Source organism: Oncorhynchus tshawytscha, linkage group LG33 (genome assembly GCF_018296145.1).
Source record: "Oncorhynchus tshawytscha isolate Ot180627B linkage group LG33, Otsh_v2.0, whole genome shotgun sequence".
NCBI classification, from domain to species: Eukaryota; Metazoa; Chordata; class Actinopteri; order Salmoniformes; family Salmonidae; genus Oncorhynchus; species Oncorhynchus tshawytscha.
In genome coordinates, this window is record NC_056461.1 from 50,134,569 (window position 1) to 50,155,770 (window position 21,202).

Sequence of the window (21,202 nt, forward strand, 5' to 3'; positions counted from 1 at the left end):
CCCCAAGCGACTTGCAGCTGTAATCGCAGCAAAAGGTGGCGCTACAAAGTATTAACTTAAGGGGGCTGAATAATTTTGCACGCCCAATTTTTCAGTTTTGGATTTGTTACAAAAGTTTGAAATATCCAATAAATGTCGTTCCACTTCATGATTGTGTCCCACTTGTTGTTGATTCTTCACAAAAAAATACAGTTTTATATCTTTATATTTGAAGCCTGAAATGTGGCAAAAGGTCGCAAAGTTCAAGGGGACCGAATACTTTCGCAAGGCACTGTATATCCACTACCGGTAAAAAGTTTTGTCACATCGACTCATTCAGGGGTTCTTCTTTATTTTTTACATTGTAGAATAATAGTGAAGACATAAAAACTATGAAATAACACATATGGAATCATGTAGTAACCAAAAAAGTGTTCAAAATCAAAATATAAGATTCTGCAAAGTAGCACCCTTTGCATTGATGACAGCTTTGCTCACTCTTGGCATTCTCTCAACCAGCTTCATGAGGTAGACAACTGGAATGCATTTCAATTAACAGGTGTGCCTTGTTAAAAGTTAATTTGTGGAATTTCTTTCCTTCTTAATGAGTCGGAGCCAATCAGTTGTGTTGTGACAAGGTAGGGCTGGTATACAGAAGATAACCCTATTTGGTAAGAGACCAAGTCCATATTATGGAAAGAACAGCTCAAATGAGCAAAGAGAAACAACAGTCCATCATTACTTTAAGACATGAAGGTCAGTCAATCTGCAACATTTCCTTTTAAAGTTTTTCAGTCACAAAAACCATCCAGCGCTATGATGAAACTAGCTCTCATGAGGACCACCACAGGACAGGAAGACCCAGAGTTACCTGTCTCTCATGAGGACCACCACAGGAAAGGAAGACCCAGAGTTACCTGTCTCTCATGAGGACCACCACAGGACAGGAAGACCCAGAGTTACCTGTCTCTCATGAGGACCACCACAGGAAAGGAAGACCCAGAGTTACCTGTCTCCCATGAGGACCACCACAGGACAGGAAGACCCAGAGTTACCTGTCTCTCATGAGGACCACCACAGGACAGGAAGACCCAGAGTTACCTGTCTCTCATGAGGACCACCACAGGAAAGGAAGACCCAGAGTTACCTGTCTCTCATGAGGACCACCACAGGACAGGAAGACCCAGAGTTACCTGTCTCTCATGATGACCACCACAGGAAAGGAAGACCCAGAGTTACCTGTCTCTCATGAGGACCACCACAGGACAGGAAGACCCAGAGTTACCTGTCTCTCATGAGGACCACCACAGGACAGGAAGACCCAGAGTTACCTGTCTCTCATGAGGACCACCACAGGAAAGGAAGACCCAGAGTTACCTGTCTCTCATGAGGACCACCACAGGAAAGGAAGACCCAGAGTTACCTGTCTCTCGTGAGGACCACCACAGGAAAGGAAGACCCAGAGTTACCTGTCTCTCATGAGGACCACCACAGGAAAGACCCAGAGTTACCTGTCTCTCATGAGGACCACCACAGGAAAGACCCAGAGTTACCTGTCTCTCATGAGGACCGCCACAGGACAGGAAGACCCAGAGTTACCTGTCTCTCATGAGGACCACCACAGGAAAGGAAGACCCAGAGTTACCTGTCTCTCATGAGGACCACCACAGGAAAGGAAGACCCAGAGTTACCTGTCTCTCATGAGGACCACCACAGGAAAGGAAGACCCAGAGTTATCTGTCTCTCATGAGGACCACCACAGGACAGGAAGACCCAGAGTTACCTCTGCTGCAGAGGATAAGTTCATTAGAGAGTTACCTGTCTCTCATGAGGACCACCACAGGAAAGGAGGACCCAGAGTTACCTGTCTCTCATGAGGACCGCCAAAGGAATGGAAGACCCAGAGTTACCTGTCTCTCATGAGGACCGCCACAGGAAAGGAAGACCCAGAGTTACCTGTCTCTCATGAGGACCGCCACAGGAAAGGAAGACCCAGAGTTACCTGTCTCTCATGAGGACCGCCACAGGAAAGGAAGACCCAGAGTTACCTGTCTCTCATGAGGACCACCACAGGAAAGGAAGACCCAGAGTTACCTGTCTCTCATGAGGACCACCACAGGAAAGGAAGACCCAGAGTTACCTGTCTCTCATGAGGACCGCCACAGGAAAGGAAGACCCAGAGTTACCTGTCTCTCGTGAGGACCACCACAGGAAAGGAAGACCCAGAGTTACCTGTCTCTCATGAGGACCACCACAGGAAAGACCCAGAGTTACCTGTCTCTCATGAGGACCACCACAGGAAAGACCCAGAGTTACCTGTCTCTCATGAGGACCGCCACAGGACAGGAAGACCCAGAGTTACCTGTCTCTCATGAGGACCACCACAGGAAAGGAAGACCCAGAGTTACCTGTCTCTCATGAGGACCACCACAGGAAAGGAAGACCCAGAGTTACCTGTCTCTCATGAGGACCACCACAGGAAAGGAAGACCCAGAGTTATCTGTCTCTCATGAGGACCACCACAGGACAGGAAGACCCAGAGTTACCTCTGCTGCAGAGGATAAGTTCATTAGAGAGTTACCTGTCTCTCATGAGGACCACCACAGGAAAGGAGGACCCAGAGTTACCTGTCTCTCATGAGGACCGCCAAAGGAATGGAAGACCCAGAGTTACCTGTCTCTCATGAGGACCGCCACAGGAAAGGAAGACCCAGAGTTACCTGTCTCTCATGAGGACCGCCACAGGAAAGGAAGACCCAGAGTTACCTGTCTCTCATGAGGACCGCCACAGGAAAGGAAGACCCAGAGTTACCTGTCTCTCATGAGGACCACCACAGGAAAGGAAGACCCAGAGTTACCTGTCTCTCATGAGGACCACCACAGGAAAGGAAGACCCAGAGTTACCTGTCTCTCATGAGGACCACCACAGGAAAGGAAGACCCAGAGTTACCTGTCTCTCATGAGGACCACCACAGGAAAGGAAGACCCAGAGTTACCTGTCTCTCATGAGGACCGCCACAGGAAAGAAAGACCCAGAGTTACCTGTCTCTCATGAGGACCGCCACAGGAAAGAAAGACCCAGAGTTACCTCTGCTGCAGAGAATACGTTCATAGGAGTTACGATACTCAGAAATTGCAGCCCAAATAAATGCTTCACAGAGTTCAAGTAACAGACACATCTCAACATCAACTGTTCAAAGGAGACTGTGTGAATCAGGCCTTCATGGTTGAATTGCTGCAAAGAAACCACTACTAAAGGACACCAATAAGAAGAAGAGACTTGCTTGGGCCAAGAAACACGAGACATTGGACCGGTGGAAATCTGTCCTTTGGTCTGGAGTCCAAATTGGAGATTTTTGGTTCCAATCTCAGTGTCTTTGTGAGACGAGGTGTTGGTGAACGGATGATCTCCACATGTGTATTTCCCACCGTGAAGCATGGAGGAGGAGGTGTGATGGTGCGGGGGTGAATTGCTGGTGACACTGTCTATGATTTATTTAGAATTCAAAGCGCACTTTACCAGCATGGCTACCACAGCATTCTGCAGCGATACACCATCCCATCTGGTTTGGGGTTAGTGGGACTATCATTTGTTTTTCAACAGGACAATGACCTGATGGGAAGATGGACCTCCAGGCTGTGTAAGTGCTATTTTACCAAGAAGGAGAGTGATGGAGTACTGCATCAGATGACCTGGCCTCCACAATCTCCTGACCTCAACCAAATGATGACCTGGAAAAAATAGTTAAAATAAAGAAAAACTGTTGAATGAGTAGGCGTGTCCAAACTGTTGAATGAGTAGGCGTGTCCAAACCGTTGAATGAGTAGGTGTGTCCAAACTGTTGAATGAGTAGGCGTGTCCAAACCGTTGAATGAGTAGGTGTGTCCAAACCGTTGAATGAGTAGGCGTGTCCAAACCGTTGAATGAGTAGGTGTGTCCAAACCGTTGAATGAGTAGGCGTGTCCAAACCGTTGAATGAGTAGGTGTGTCCAAACCGTTGAATGAGTAGGCGTGTCCAAACCGTTGAATGAGTAGGCGTGTCCAAACCGTTGAATGAGTAGGTGTGTCCAAACTGTTGAATGAGTAGGCGTGTCCAAACTGTTGAATGAGTAGGCGTGTCCAAACTGTTGAATGAGTAGGCGTGTCCAAACCGTTGAATGAGTAGGCGTGTCCAAACTGTTGAATGAGTAGGCGTGTCCAAACTGTTGAATGAGTAGGCGTGTCCAAACTGTTGAATGAGTAGGCGTGTCCAAACCGTTGAATGAGTAGGTGTGTCCAAACCGTTGAATGAGTAGGCGTGTCCAAACCGTTGAATGAGTAGGTGTCCAAACTGTTGAATGAGTAGGCGTGTCCAAACCGTTGAATGAGTAGGTGTGTCCAAACTGTTGAATGAGTAGGCGTGTCCAAACTGTTGTAGTTATTTTAATTTGAACAAGATACTAATCCGCTGGCCGACCAAGACGTCGAGAGAGAAGGAGCTGGCCCTAAACCTAAGGAGAGGTGACGGTTTGCTGAGTACTTGCAGTCAACACATGGTCACACATGCTTACTACTCCAATCAAGTCAGGTTACAGACCATGTAGCTAGGACCCCTAGACATAATGAGTCAGGTTACAGACCATGTAGCTAGGACCCCTAGACATAATGAGTCAGGTTACAGACCATGAAACTAGGACACCTAGACATAATGAGTCAGGTTACAGACCATGAAGCTAGGACACCTAGACATAATGAGTCAGGTTACAGACCATGTAGCTAGGACCCTAGACAGTCAGGTTACAGACCATGTAGCTAAGACCCGTAGACATAATGAGTCAGGTTACAGACCATGTAGCTCGAACCTCTAGACAGTCAGGTTACAGACCATGTAACTAGGACCCCTAGACATAATGAGTCAGGTTACAGACCATGTAGCTGGGACCCTAGACAGTCAGGTTACAGACCATGTAGCTAAGACCCCTAGACATAATGAGTCAGGTTACAGACCATGTAGCTGGGACCCTAGACAGTCAGGTTACAGACCATGTAGCTAAGACCCCTAGACATAATGAGTCAGGTTACAGACCATGTAGCTGGACCCTAGACAGTCAGGTTACAGACCATGTAGCTAAGACCCCTAGACATAATGAGTCAGGTTACAGACCATGTAGCTGGGACCCTAGACAGTCAGGTTACAGACCATGTAGCTAAGACCCCTAGACATAATGAGTCAGGTTACAGACCATGTAGCTCGAACCTCTAGACAGTCAGGTTACAGACCATGTAACTAGGACCCCTAGACATAATGAGTCAGGTTACAGACCATGTAGCTAGGACCCCTAGACAGTCAGGTTACAGACCATGTAGCTAGAACCCCTAGACATAATGAGTCAGGTTACAGACCATGTAACTAGGACCCCTAGACATAATGAGTCAGGTTACAGACCATGTAACTAGGACCCCTAGACAGTCAGGTTACAGACCATGTAGCTAGGACCCCTAGACATAATGAGTCAGGTTACAGACCATGTAGCTAGGTCCCCTAGACATAATGAGTCAGGTTACAGACCATGTAGCTAGGACCTCTAGACATAATGAGTCTATGTAGCTAGGACCTCTAGACATAATGAGTCAGGTTACAGACCATGTAGCTAGGACCTCTAGACATAATGAGTCAGGTTACAGACCATGTAACTAGGACCCCTAGACATAATGAGTCAGGTTACAGACCATGTAGCTAGGACCTCTAGACATAATGAGTCTATGTAGCTAGGACCTCTAGACATAATGAGTCTATGTAGCTAGGACCTCTAGACATAATGAGTCTATGTAGCTAGGACCTCTAGACATAATGAGTCTATGTAGCTAGGACCTCTAGACATAATGAGTCTATGTAGCTAGGACCTCTAGACATAATGAGTCTATGTAGCTAGGACCTCTAGACATAATGACTCTATGTAGCTAGGACCTCTAGACATAATGAGTCTATGTAGCTAGGACCTCTAGACATAATGAGTCTATGTAGCTAGGACCTCTAGACATAATGAGTCTATGTAGCTAGGACCTCTAGACATAATGACTCTATGTAGCTAGGGCCTCTAGACATAGAGTCTATGTAGCTAGGACTCTAGACATAATGAGTCTATGTAGCTAGGACCTCTAGACATAATGAGTCTATGTAGCTAGGACCTCTAGACATAATGAGTCTATGTAGCTAGGACCTCTAGACATAATGAGTCTATGTAGCTAGGACCTCTAGACATAACCAGAGCAGCAGAAACAGAAGGCTACCTATAAAACAACATAGACCTTGCAGTAGCTCAGTAGCTTTGATTTACACACACACACTTGCACGCACACACACACACACACACACACACACACGTGCACACGCATGCACACACGCATGCACCCACGCACACGCACACACATACAGACCAGTGTGATGCTCTATATAGTTGGTGTCCCCATTTGTCTCAGTATTAGGGAGAGACTCTCCCATTCACATGTAAACCAGGTCACCTAGTTCCTGTTGCTGGGGAACATCTATTCTCTCTCTGGGGGGGCATGCCTCTCTCTGGGGGAGTATACATGCCTCTCTCTGGGGGAGTATAGGCATGTATACCCCCCCCAGAGGGAGGCATGTACCCCCCAGAGGGAGGCATGTATACCCCCCACCAGAGAGAGGCATGTATACTCCCCCAGAGAGAGGCATGTATACCCCCCCAGAGAGAGGCATGTATACCCCCAGAGAGGCAGGTATACCCCCAGAGAGAGGCATGTATACCCCCAGAGGGAGGCATGTATACCCCCCAGGGAGAGGCATGTATACCCCCCCCAGAGAGAGGCATGTATACCCCCCCAGGGAGAGGCATGTATACCCCCCACCAGAGAGGGCATGTATACCCCCCCAGAGAGAGGCATGTATACCCCCCTCAGAGAGGGCATGTATACCCCCACCAGAGAGGCATGTATACCCCCAGAGAGGCATGTATACCCCCCAGAGTATACATGCCTCTCTGGTGGGGGGTATACATGCCTCTCTCTGGGGGGGGGTATACATGCCTCTCTCTGGGGGGGGTATACATGCCTCTCTCTGGTGGGGGGTATACATGCCTCTCTCTGGTGGGGGGTATACATGCCTCTCTCTGGTGGGGGGTATACATGCCTCTCTCTGGTGGGGGGGTATACATGCCTCTCTCTGGTTTGGGGGTATACATGCCTCTCTCTGGGGGGGTATACATGCCTCTCTCTGGTGGGGGTATACATGCCTCTCTCTGGGGTATACATGCCTCTCTCTGGTGGGGGGTATACATGCCTCTCTCTGGTTGGGGGGTATACATGCCTCTCTCTGGGGGGGGGGTATACATGCCTCTCTCTGGTTGGGGGTATACATGCCTCTCTCTCTGGGGGGGTATACATGCCTCTCTCTGGGGGGTATACATGCCTCTCTCTGGGGGGGGGTATACATGCCTCTCTCTGAGGGGGGGGGGTATACATGCCTCTCTCTGGTGGGGGGGGGGTATACATGCCTCTCTCTGGTTGGGGGGTATACATGCCTCTCTCTGAGGGGGGTATACATGCCTCTCTCTGGGGGGGGGGTATACATGCCTCTCTGGGGGGGGGTATACATGCCTCTCTCTGGGGGGGGGGTATACATGCCTCTCTCTGGGGGGGGTATACTTGCCTCTCTCTGGTGGGGGGTATACATGCCTCTCTCTGGTGGGGGGGTATACATGCCTCTCTCTGGTGGGGGGTATACATGCCTCTCTCTGGTTGGGGGTATACATGCCTCTCTCTGGTGGGGGGTATACATGCCTCTCTCTGGTGGGGGGTATACATGCCTCTCTCTGGGGGGGGGTATACATGCCTCTCTCTGGGGGGTATACATGCCTCTCTCTGGTGGGGGTATACATGCCTCTCTCTGGTGGGGGGGGGTATACATGCCTCTCTCTGGTGGGGGTATACATGCCTCTCTCTGGTTGGGGGTATACATGCCTCTCTCTGGTGGGGGGTATACATGCCTCTCTCTGGTGGGGGGTATACATGCCTCTCTCTGGTTGGGGGGTATACATGCCTCTCTCTGGGGGGGGTATACATGCCTCTCTCTGGTGGGGGTATACATGCCTCTCTCTGGTGGGGGGTATACATGCCTCTCTCTGGTGGGGGGGTATACATGCCTCTCTCTGGTGGGGGGTATACATGCCTCTCTCTCTGGGGGGGTATACATGCCTCTCTCTGGGGAGGGCATGCCTCTCTATGGGGGTATACATGCCTCTCTCTGGTTGGGGGGGTATACATGCCTCTCTCTGGGGGGGGGGTATACATGCCTCTCTCTGGTTGGGGGTATACATGCCTCTCTCTGGTGGGGGGTATACATGCCTCTCTCTGGTGGGGGGGTATACATGCCTCTCTCTGGGGGGGGGGGTATACATGCCTCTCTCAGGGGGGTATACATGCCTCTCTCTGGGGGGGGGGTATACATGCCTCTCTCTGGTGGGGGTATACATGCCTCTCTCTGGTGGGGGGTATACATGCCTCTCTCTGGTGGGGGAGGGTATACATGCCTCTCTCTGGTGGGGGGGTATACATGCCTCTCTCTGGGGGGGTATACATGCCTCTCTCTGGGGGAGGGTATACATGCCTCTCTCTGGGGGGGTATACATGCCTCTCTCTGGGGGGGGGGTACATGCCTCTCTGGTGGGGGGGTATACATGCCTCTCTCTGGTGGGGGGGTATACATGCCTCTCTCTGGGGGGGGGGTATACATGCCTCTCTCTGGTGGGGGTATACATGCCTCTCTCTGGGGGGGGGGCATACATGCCTCTCTCTGGGGGGGGGTATACATGCCTCTCTCTGGGGGGGGTATACATGCCTCTCTCTGGTTGGGGGTATACATGCCTCTCTCTGGTTGGGGGGTATACATGCCTCTCTCTGGTGGGGGGGGGGTATACATGCCTCTCTCTGGGGGGGGGTATACATGCCTCTCTATGGGGGGGTATACATGCCTCTCTCTGGGGGGGGTATACATGCCTCTCTCTGGGGGGGTATACATGCCTGTCTCTGGTGGGGGGTATACATGCCTCTCTCTGGTGGGGGGTATACATGCAGCAGGCTACCCAAAACATTTGATCCGAGTTAAACAATTTAAAGACAATGCTACCAAATACTAATTGTGTATGTAAACTTCTGATCCACTGGGAATGTGATGAAAGAAATCAAATCTGAAATTAATCATTCTCTCTACTATTATTCTGACATTTCACAGTCTGAAAATAAAGTGGTGATCCTAACTGACCTAAGACAGGACATTTACTAGGATTTACTAGTAAATGACTGCCAACACCTCATTTGGCCGCCTTTCGTTCCAGTTCTCTGCTGCCTGTGACTGGAACGAATTGCAAAAATCGCTGAAGTTGGAGACTTTTATCTCCCTCACCAACTTCAAACATCTGCTATCTGAGCAGCTAACCGATCGCTGCAGCTGTACATAGTCTATCGGTAAATAGCCCACCCAATCTACCTACCTCATCCCCATATTGTTTTTATTTATTTACTTTTCTGCTCTTTTGCACACCAATATCTCTACCTGGATACATGACCATCTGATCATTTATCACTCCAGTGTTAATCTGCTAAATTGTAACTATTCGTCTACCTCCTCATGCCTTTTGCACACATTGTATATAGACTCCCCCTTTGTTTCCTACTGTGTTATTGACTTGTTAATTGTTTATTCCATGTGTAACTCTGTGTTGTCTGTTCACACTGCTATGCTTTATCTTGGCCAGGTCGCAGTTGTAAATGAGAACGTGTTCTCAACTAGCCTACCTGGTTAAATAAAGGTGTTCTCAACTAGCCTACCTGGTTAAATAAAGGTGTTCTCAACTGCCTACCTGGTTAAATAAAGGTGTTCTCAACTAGCCTACCTGGTTAAATAAAGGTGTTCTCAACTAGCCTACCTGGTTAAATAAAGGTGTTCTCAACTAGCCTACCTGGTTAAATAAAGGTGTTCTCAACTAGCCTACCTGGTTAAATAAAGGTGTTCTCAACTAGCCTACCTGGTTAAATAAAGGTGTTCTCAACTAGCCTACCTGGTTAAATAAAGGTGTTCTCAACTAGCCTACCTGGTTAAATAAAGGTGTTCTCAACTAGCCTACCTGGTTAAATAAAGGTGTTCTCAACTAGCCTACCTGGTTAAATAAAGGTGTTCTCAACTAGCCTACCTGGTTAAATAAAGGTGTTCTCAACTAGCCTAGGTTAAATAAAGGTGTTCTCAACTACCTACCTGGTTAAATAAAGGTGTTCTCAACTAGCCTACCTGGTTAAATAAAGGTGTTCTCAACTAGCCTACCTGGTTAAATAAAGGTGTTCTCAACTAGCCTACCTGGTTAAATAAAGCCTACCTGGTTAAATAAAGTTTCTCAACTAGCCTACCTGGTTAAATAAAGGTGTTCTCAACTAGCCTACCTGGTTAAATAAAGGTGTTCTCAACTAGCCTACCTGGTTAAATAAAGGTGTTCTCAACTAGCCTACCTGGTTAAATAAAGGTGTTCTCAACTAGCCTACCTGGTTAAATAAAGGTGTTCTCAACTAGCCTACCTGGTTAAATAAAGGTGTTCTCAACTAGCCTACCTGGTTAAATAAAGGTGTTCTCAACTAGCCTACCTGGTTAAATAAAGGTGTTCTCAACTAGCCTACCTGGTTAAATAAAGGTGTTCTCAACTAGCCTACCTGGTTAAATAAAGGTGTTCTCAACTAGCCTACCTGGTTAAATAAAGGTGTTCTCAACTAGCCTACCTGGTTAAATAAAGGTGTTCTCAACTAGCCTACCTGGTTAAATAAAGGTGTTCTCAACTAGCCTACCTGGTTAAATAAAGGTGTTCTCAACTAGCCTACCTGGTTAAATAAAGGTGTTCCTAGCCTACCTGGTTAAATAAAGGTGTTCTCAACTAGCCTACCTGGTTAAATAAAGGTGTTCTCAACTAGCCTACCTGGTTAAATAAAGGTGTTCTCAACTAGCCTACCTGGTTAAATAAAGGTGTTCTCAACTAGCCTACCTGGTTAAATAAAGGTGTTCTCAACTAGCCTACCTGGTTAAATAAAGGTGTTCTCAACTAGCCTACCTGGTTAAATAAAGGTGTTCTCAACTAGCCTACCTGGTTAAATAAAGGTGTTCTCAACTAGCCTACCTGGTTAAATAAAGGTGTTCTCAACTAGCCTACCTGGTTAAATAAAGGTGTTCTCAACTGGCCTACCTGGTTAAATAAAGGTGTTCTCAACTAGCCTGGTTAAATAAAGGTGTTCTCAACTAGCCTACCTGGTTAAATAAAGGTGTTCTCAACTAGCCTACCTGGTTAAATAAAGGTGTTCTCAACTAGCCTACCTGGTTAAATAAAGGTGTTCTCAACTAGCCTACCTGGTTAAATAAAGGTGTTCTCAACTAGCCTACCTGGTTAAATAAAGGTGTTCTCAACTAGCCTACCTGGTTAAATAAAGGTGTTCTCAACTAGCCTACCTGGTTAAATAAAGGTGTTCTCAACTAGCCTACCTGGTTAAATAAAGGTGTTCTCAACTAGCCTACCTGGTTAAATAAAGGTGTTCTCAACTAGCCTACCTGGTTAAATAAAGGTGTTCTCAACTAGCCTACCTGGTTAAATAAAGGTGTTCTCAACTAGCCTACCTGGTTAAATAAAGGTGTTCTCAACTGGCCTACCTGGTTAAATAAAGGTGTTCTCAACTAGCCTACCTGGTTAAATAAAGGTGTTCTCAACTAGCCTACCTGGTTAAATAAAGGTGTTCTCAACTAGCCTGGTTAAATAAAGGTGTTCTCAACTAGCCTACCTGGTTAAATAAAGGTGTTCCAACTACCTGGTTAAATAAAGGTGTTCTCAACTAGCCTACCTGGTTAAATAAAGGTGTTCTCAACTAGCCTACCTGGTTAAATAAAGGTGTTCTCAACTAGCCTACCTGGTTAAATAAAGGTGTTCCTGCCTACCTGGTTAAATAAAGGTGTTCTCAACTAGCCTACCTGGTTAAATAAAGGTGTTCTCAACTAGCCTACCTGGTTAAATAAAGGTGTTCTCAACTAGCCTACCTGGTTAAATAAAGGTGTTCTCAACTAGCCTACCTGGTTAAATAAAGGTGTTCTCAACTAGCCTACCTGGTTAAATAAAGGTGTTCTCAACTAGCCTACCTGGTTAAATAAAGGTGTTCTCAACTAGCCTACCTGGTTAAATAAAGGTGTTCTCAACTAGCCTACCTGGTTAAATAAAGGTGTTCTCAACTAGCCTACCTGGTTAAATAAAGGTGTTCCAACTAGCCTACCTGGTTAAATAAAGGTGTTCTCAACTAGCCTACCTGGTTAAATAAAGGTGTTCTCAACTAGCCTACCTGGTTAAATAAAGGTGTTCTCAACTAGCCTACCTGGTTAAATAAAGGTGTTCTCAACTAGCCTACCTGGTTAAATAAAGGTGTTCTCAACTAGCCTACCTGGTTAAATAAAGGTGTTCTCAACTAACCTGGTTAAATAAAGGTGTTCTCAACTAGCCTACCTGGTTAAATAAAGGTGTTCTCAACTAGCCTACCTGGTTAAATAAAGGTGTTCTCAACTAGCCTACCTGGTTAAATAAAGGTGAAATAAAAGAAAAGAAAAAAAATTTAAAACGAGGATTAAATGTCAGGAATTGTGGAAAAAGTGAGTTTAAATGTATTTGACTAAGGTGTTGGTAGACTTCCGACTTCAACTGTACATAGATCTTTATTCTTTACACCGTTTTAACAGCTAAACAGACATAGGAGATCAAGATTTAGAGTCTTTACACTTTATGTTTACATGTTTAATGTTTAAATTGACTAAATACACAGGACATCTAGAGATTAATAACATAAATATAATAATATAAAATAAAAATGACATTCTAAACACACCTTCATAGCTAGTCTTTCACAGTTTTAACAAGGCTAACTGCACCTACATATTCTATATATGCAAAAAGTATGTGTGTTTGTCTATGGAGATTGCATGGATGCGGGCTCGATTTTATACACCTGTCAGCAACGGGTGTGACTGAAATAGCCCGAATCCAGTTATTTGAAGGGGTGTCCACATACTTTTGTATTTACACCCTTGAGTCAATACAAGTTAAAATCACTTTCGGCAGTGATTACAGCTATGCGTCTCTAAAAGCTGTGCACGACTGGATTGGACAATATTTGTACATTTTTCATTAAAAAATTATTCAAGCTCTGTCAAGTACTTGGCATGAAACCAGTGTATATTTGGCCATGTGTTGAAAGTTTTTTTTGTCCCGCTGAAAGGTGAATTTGTCTCCCAGTGTCTGTTGGCAAGAAGACCGAACCAGGTTTTCCCCCGAGGATTTCGCCTGTTCTTCGCTCTACTCCGTTTATATATATATATATATATATATATCATAACTCGATAGTCACTTGCCAATGACAAGCAAACCCTCATGATACAGCCCCCACCACGTTTGAAAATATGAAGAGTGGTACTCAATGAAGTACTGTGTTGGAATGGAACCAAACATAAGGGCTTACCCTCTGTGTGTATAGCAGAGACGTAGCTCCAGTTGTATCTCTTGACGATGTCCACCATAGCTCTGGCTTGCTGAGCATCCGACGGCACCACCCTCATGAAGTACTTATACAGACTCTAGAAAAGAAACGCAGGCAGCAATTAGTCAATGATTCCTAGTGTTGATTCAGAGTAACAGTTCTAGTGTTGATTCAGAGTAACAGTTCTAGGGTTGATTCAGAGTAACAGTTCTAGTGTTGATTCAGAGTAACAGTTCTAGGGTTGATTCAGAGTAACAGTTCTAGTGTTGATTCAGAGTAACAGTTCTAGTGTTGATTCAGAGTAACAGTTCTAGGGTTGATTCAGAGTAACAGTTCTAGGGTTGATTCAGAGTAACAGTTCTAGGGTTGATTCAGAGTAACAGTTCTAGTGTTGATTCAGAGTAACAGTTCTAGTGTTGATTCAGAGTAACAGTTCTAGGGTTGATTCAGAGTAACAGTTCTAGGGTTGATTCAGAGTAACAGTTCTAGGGTTGATTCAGAGTAACAGTTCTAGTGTTGATTCAGAGTAACAGTTCTAGGGTTGATTCAGAGTAACAGTTCTAGGGTTGATTCAGCACTCTCAAAGTACTGATGCAGACTGTAGACCAGTGTTTATAAAGTACTGAAACAGACTCTAGACCAGTGTTTATAAAGTACTGAAACAGACTCTAGACCAGTGTTCATAAAGTACTGAAACAGACTCTAGACCAGTGTTCATTAAGTACTGATGCAGACTCTAGACCAGAGTGTTCATTAAGTACTGATGCAGACTCTAGACCAGAGTGTTCATTAAGTACTGATACAGACTCTAGAACACAGTACTCAAAACATAATGATACAGACACTACAATATAAACACATTACTCATAGTATTGTCTGTATCAGTACTGTATCAGTACAGTCTGTATCAGTACTTTATGAGTATGGTGTTCTGCAGTCTGTATCAGTACTTTATCTATGTTCTGTAATAGTCTATCAATAACTTCTGAGTGCTCTGTTCTAGACTATGTATGATGCAGACTCTAGAACAGAATCACAGTACTCATAAAGTACTGATACAGACTCTAGAACAGAATCACAGTACTCATAAAGTACTGATACAGACTCTAGAACAGAATCACAGTACTCATAAAGTACTGATACAGACTCTAGAACAGAATCACAGTACTCATAAAGTACTGATACAGACTCTAGAACAGAATCACAGTACTCATAAAGTACTGATGCAGACTCTAGAACAGAATCACAGTACTCATAAAGTACTGATACAGACTCTAGAACAGAAACACAGTACTCATAAAGTACTGATACAGACTTCAGAACAGAATCACAGTACTCATAAAGTACTGATGCAGACTCTAGAACAGAATCACAGTACTCATAAAGTACTGATGCAGACTCTAGAACAGAATCACAGTACTCATAAAGTACTGATACAGACTTCAGAACAGAAACACAGTACTCATAAAGTACTGATGCAGACTCTAGAACAGAATCACAGTACTCATAAAGTACTGATACAGACTCTAGAACAGAATCACAGTACTCATAAAGTACTGATGCAGACTCTAGAACAGAATCACAGTACTCATAAAGTACTGATGCAGACTCTAGAACAGAATCACAGTACTCATAAAGTACTGATGCAGACTCTAGAACAGAATCACAGTACTCATAAAGTACTGATGCAGACTCTAGAACAGAATCACAGTACTCATAAAGTACTGATACAGACTCTAGAACAGAATCACAGTACTCATAAAGTACTGATACAGACTCTAGAACAGAATCACAACACAGTACTCATAAAGTACTAATACAGACTTCAGAACAGAATCACAGTACTCATAAAGTACTGATGCAGACTTCAGAACAGAAACACAGTACTCATAAAGTACTGATGCAGACTCTAGAACAGAAACACAGTACTCATAAAGTACTGATGCAGACTCTAGAACAGAATCACAGTACTCATAAAGTACTGATGCAGACTTCAGAACAGAATCACAGTACTCATAAAGTACTGATGCAGACTCTAGAACAGAATCACAGTACTCATAAAGTACTGATGCAGACTTCAGAACAGAAACACAGTACTCATAAAGTACTAATACAGACTTCAGAACAGAATCACAGTACTCATAAAGTACTGATGCAGACTCTAGAACAGAATCACAGTACTCATAAAGTACTGATGCAGACTTCAGAACAGAAACACAGTACTCATAAAGTACTGATGCAGACTCTAGAATAGAAACACAGTACTCATAAAGTACTGATGCAGACTCTAGAACAGAATCACAGTACTCATAAAGTACTGATGCAGACTTCAGAACAGAATCACAGTACTCATAAAGTACTGATGCAGACTCTAGAACAGAATCACAGTACTCATAAAGTACTGATGCAGACTTCAGAACAGAAACACAGTACTCATAAAGTACTAATACAGACTTCAGAACAGAATCACAGTACTCATAAAGTACTGATGCAGACTCTAGAACAGAATCACAGTACTCATAAAGTACTGATGCAGACTTCAGAACAGAAACACAGTACTCATAAAGTACTAATACAGACTCTAGAACAGAATCACAGTACTCATAAAGTACTGATGCAGACTCTAGAACAGAAACACAGTACTCATAAAGTACTGATGCAGACTCTAGAACAGAAACACAGTACGCATAAAGTACTGATGCAGACTCTAGAACAGAATCACAGTACTCATAAAGTACTGATGCAGACTTCAGAACAGAATCACAGTACTCATAAAGTACTGATGCAGACTCTAGAACAGAATCACAGTACTCATAAAGTACTGATGCAGACTTCAGAACAGAAACACAGTACTCATAAAGTACTAATACAGACTTCAGAACAGAATCACAGTACTCATAAAGTACTGATGCAGACTCTAGAACAGAATCACAGTACTCATAAAGTACTGATGCAGACTTCAGAACAGAAACACAGTACTCATAAAGTACTAATACAGACTCTAGAACAGAATCACAGTACTCATAAAGTACTGATGCAGACTCTAGAACAGAAACACAGTACTCATAAAGTACTGATGCAGACTCTAGAACAGAAACACAGTACTCATAAAGTACTAATACAGACTCTAAACAGAAACACAGTACTCATAAAGTACTAATACAGACTCTAGAACAGAAACACAGTACTCATAAAGTACTGATGCAGACTCTAGAACAGAAACACAGTACTCATAAAGTACTAATACAGACTCTAGAACAGAAACACAGTACTCATAAAGTACTAATACAGACTCCAGAACAGAAACACAGTACTCATAAAGTACTGATGCAGACTCTAGAACAGAATCACAGTACTCATAAAGTACTGATGCAGACTCTAGAACAGAATCACAGTACTCATAAAGTACTGATACAGACTCTAGAACAGAATCACAACACAGTACTCATAAAGTACTGATGCAGACTCTAGAACAGAATCACAACACAGTACTCATAAAGTACTGATACAGACTCTAGAACAGAAACACAACACAGTACTCATAAAGTACTGATACAGACTCTAGAACAGAAACACAGTACTCATAAAGTACTGATGCAGACTCTAGAACAGAATCACAGTACTCATAAAGTACTGATGCAGACTCTAGAACAGAATCACAGTACTCATAAAGTACTGATACAGACTCTAGAACAGAAACACAGTACTCATAAAGTACTGATACAGACTCTAGAACAGAATCACAGTACTCATAAAGTACTGATACAGACTCTAGAACAGAATCACAACACAGTACTCATAAAGTACTAATACAGACTTCAGAACAGAAACACAGTACTCATAAAGTACTGATACAGACTTCAGAACAGAAACACAGTACTCATAAAGTACTGATACAGACTTCAGAACAGAAACACAGTACTCATAAAGTACTGATACAGACTCTAGAACAGAAACACAACACAGTACTCATAAAGTACTGATACAGACTCTAGAACAGAAACACAACACAGAACTCATAAAGTACCAATACAGACTTCAGAACAGAATCACAGTACTCATAAAGTACTGATGCAGACTCTAGAACAGAATCACAGTACTCATAAAGTACTGATGCAGACTCTAGAACAGAATCACAGTACTCATAAAGTACTGATGCAGACTTCAGAACAGAATCACAGTACTCATAAAGTACTGATGCAGACTCTAGAACAGAATCACAGTACTCATAAAGTACTGATGCAGACTTCAGAACAGAAACACAGTACTCATAAAGTACTAATACAGACTTCAGAACAGAATCACAGTACTCATAAAGTACTGATGCAGACTCTAGAACAGAATCACAGTACTCATAAAGTACTGATGCAGACTCTAGAACAGAATCACAGTACTCATAAAGTACTGATGCAGACTCTAGAACAGAATCACAGTACTCATAAAGTACTGATACAGACTCTAGAACAGAATCACAGTACTCATAAAGTACTGATGCAGACTTCAGAACAGAATCACAGTACTCATAAAGTACTGATGCAGACTCTAGAACAGAATCACAGTACTCATAAAGTACTGATACAGACTTCAGAACAGAAACACAGTACTCATAAAGTACTGATACAGACTCTAGAACAGAAACACAACACAGTACTCATAAAGTACTGATACAGACTCTAGAACAGAATCACAGTACTCATAAAGTACTGATGCAGACTTCAGAACAGAAACACAGTACTCATAAAGTACTAATACAGACTTCAGAACAGAATCACAGTACTCATAAAGTACTGATGCAGACTCTAGAACAGAATCACAGTACTCATAAAGTACTGATGCAGACTTCAGAACAGAAACACAGTACTCATAAAGTACTAATACAGACTCTAGAACAGAATCACAGTACTCATAAAGTACTGATGCAGACTCTAGAACAGAAACACAGTACTCATAAAGTACTGATGCAGACTCTAGAACAGAAACACAGTACTCATAAAGTACTGATGCAGACTCTAGAACAGAATCACAGTACTCATAAAGTACTGATGCAGACTTCAGAACAGAATCACAGTACTCATAAAGGACTGATGCAGACTCTAGAACAGAATCACAGTACTCATAAAGTACTGATGCAGACTTCAGAACAGAAACACAGTACTCATAAAGTACTAATACAGACTTCAGAACAGAATCACAGTACTCATAAAGTACTGATGCAGACTCTAGAACAGAATCACAGTACTCATAAAGTACTGATGCAGACTTCAGAACAGAAACACAGTACTCATAAAGTACTAATACAGACTCTAGAACAGAAACACAGTACTCTGATGCAGACTAAAGTACTGATGCAGACTCTAGAACAGAAACACAGTACTCATAAAGTACTAATACAGACTCTAGAACAGAAACACAGTACTCATAAAGTACTGATACAGACTTCAGAACAGAAACACAGTACTCATAAAGTACTGATGCAGACTCTAGAACAGAATCACAGTACTCATAAAGTACTGATGCAGACTCTAGAACAGAATCACAGTACTCATAAAGTACTGATACAGACTCTAGAACAGAATCACAACACAGTACTCATAAAGTACTGATGCAGACTCTAGAACAGAATCACAACACAGTACTCATAAAGTACTGATACAGACTCTAGAACAGAAACACAACACAGTACTCATAAAGTACTGATACAGACTCTAGAACAGAAACACAGTACTCATAAAGTACTGATGCAGACTCTAGAACAGAATCACAACACAGTACTCATAAAGTACTGATACAGACTCTAGAACAGAAACACAACACAGTACTCATAAAGTACTGATACAGACTCTAGAACAGAAACACAGTACTCATAAAGTACTGATACAGACTCTAGAACAGAATCACAGTACTCATAAAGTACTGATGCAGACTCTAGAACAGAATCACAGTACTCATAAAGTACTGATGCAGACTCTAGAACAGAATCACAGTACTCATAAAGTACTGATGCAGACTCTAGAACAGAATCACAGTACTCATAAAGTACTGATGCAGACTTCAGAACAGAAACACAGTACTCATAAAGTACTAATACAGACTTCAGAACAGAATCACAGTACTCATAAAGTACTGATGCAGACTCTAGAACAGAATCACAGTACTCATAAAGTACTGATGCAGACTTCAGAACAGAAACACAGTACTCATAAAGTACTGATGCAGACTCTAGAACAGAAACACAGTACTCATAAAGTACTGATGCAGACTCTAGAACAGAATCACAGTACTCATAAAGTACTGATGCAGACTTCAGAACAGAATCACAGTACTCATAAAGTACTGATGCAGACTCTAGAACAGAATCACAGTACTCATAAAGTACTGATGCAGACTTCAGAACAGAAACACAGTACTCATAAAGTACTAATACAGACTTCAGAACAGAATCACAGTACTCATAAAGTACTAATACAGACTCTAGAACAGAATCACAGTACTCATAAAGTACTGATGCAGACTCTAGAACAGAAACACAGTACTCATAAAGTACTGATGCAGACTCTAGAACAGAAACACAGTACTCATAAAGTACTGATGCAGACTCTAGAACAGAATCACAGTACTCATAAAGTACTGATGCAGACTTCAGAACAGAATCACAGTACTCAAAGTACTGATGCAGACTCTAGAACAGAATCACAGTACTCATAAAGTACTGATGCAGACTTCAGAACAGAAACACAGTACTCATAAAGTACTAATACAGACTTCAGAACAGAATCACAGTACTCATAAAGTACTGATGCAGACTCTAGAACAGAATCACAGTACTCATAAAGTACTGATGCAGACTTCAGAACAGAAACACAGTACTCATAAAGTACTAATACAGACTCTAGAACAGAATCACAGTACTCATAAAGTACTGATGCAGACTCTAGAACAGAAACACAGTACTCATAAAGTACTGATGCAGACTCTAGAACAGAAACACAGTACTCATAAAGTACTAATACAGACTCTAGAACAGAAACACAGTACTCATAAAGTACTAATACAGACTCTAGAACAGAAACACAGTACTCATAAAGTACTGATGCAGACTCTAGAACAGAAACACAGTACTCATAAAGTACTAATACAGACTCTAGAACAGAAACACAGTACTCATAAAGTACTAATACAGACTCTAGAACAGAAACACAGTACTCATAAAGTACTGATGCAGACTCTAGAACAGAATCACAACACAGTACTCATAAAGTACTAATACAGACTCTAGAACAGAATCACAGTACTCATAAAGTACTGATGCAGACTCTAGCACAGAAACACAGTACTCATAAAGTACTGATGCAGACTCTAGAACAGAATCACAACACAGTACTCATAAAGTACTGATACAGACTCTAGAACAGAATCACAACACAGTACTCATAAAGTACTAATACAGACTCTAGAACAGAAACACAGTACTCATAAAGTACTGATGCAGACTCTAGAACAGAATCACAGTACTCATAAAGTACTGATGCAGACTCTAGAACAGAATCACAACACAGTACTCATAAAGTACTGATACAGACTCTAGAACAGAATCACAGTACTCATAAAGTACTGATACAGACTCTAGAACAGAATCACAACACAGTACTCATAAAGTACTAATACA

At 43.0% G+C, this 21,202-nt stretch overlaps 1 protein-coding gene across 1 annotated transcript in view; it reads right to left on the reverse strand.

The window, feature by feature from the left end:
• LOC112241035 (metabotropic glutamate receptor 5-like) overlaps positions 1–21,202 on the reverse strand; it is a 96,854-nt gene that overhangs the window by 62,879 nt on the left and 12,773 nt on the right. The window contains exon 5 of the mRNA XM_042311728.1: positions 13,519–13,633. Coding sequence (XP_042167662.1) covers positions 13,519–13,633 — 115 coding nt within the window. The remainder of the gene's footprint in view (positions 1–13,518; positions 13,634–21,202) is intronic.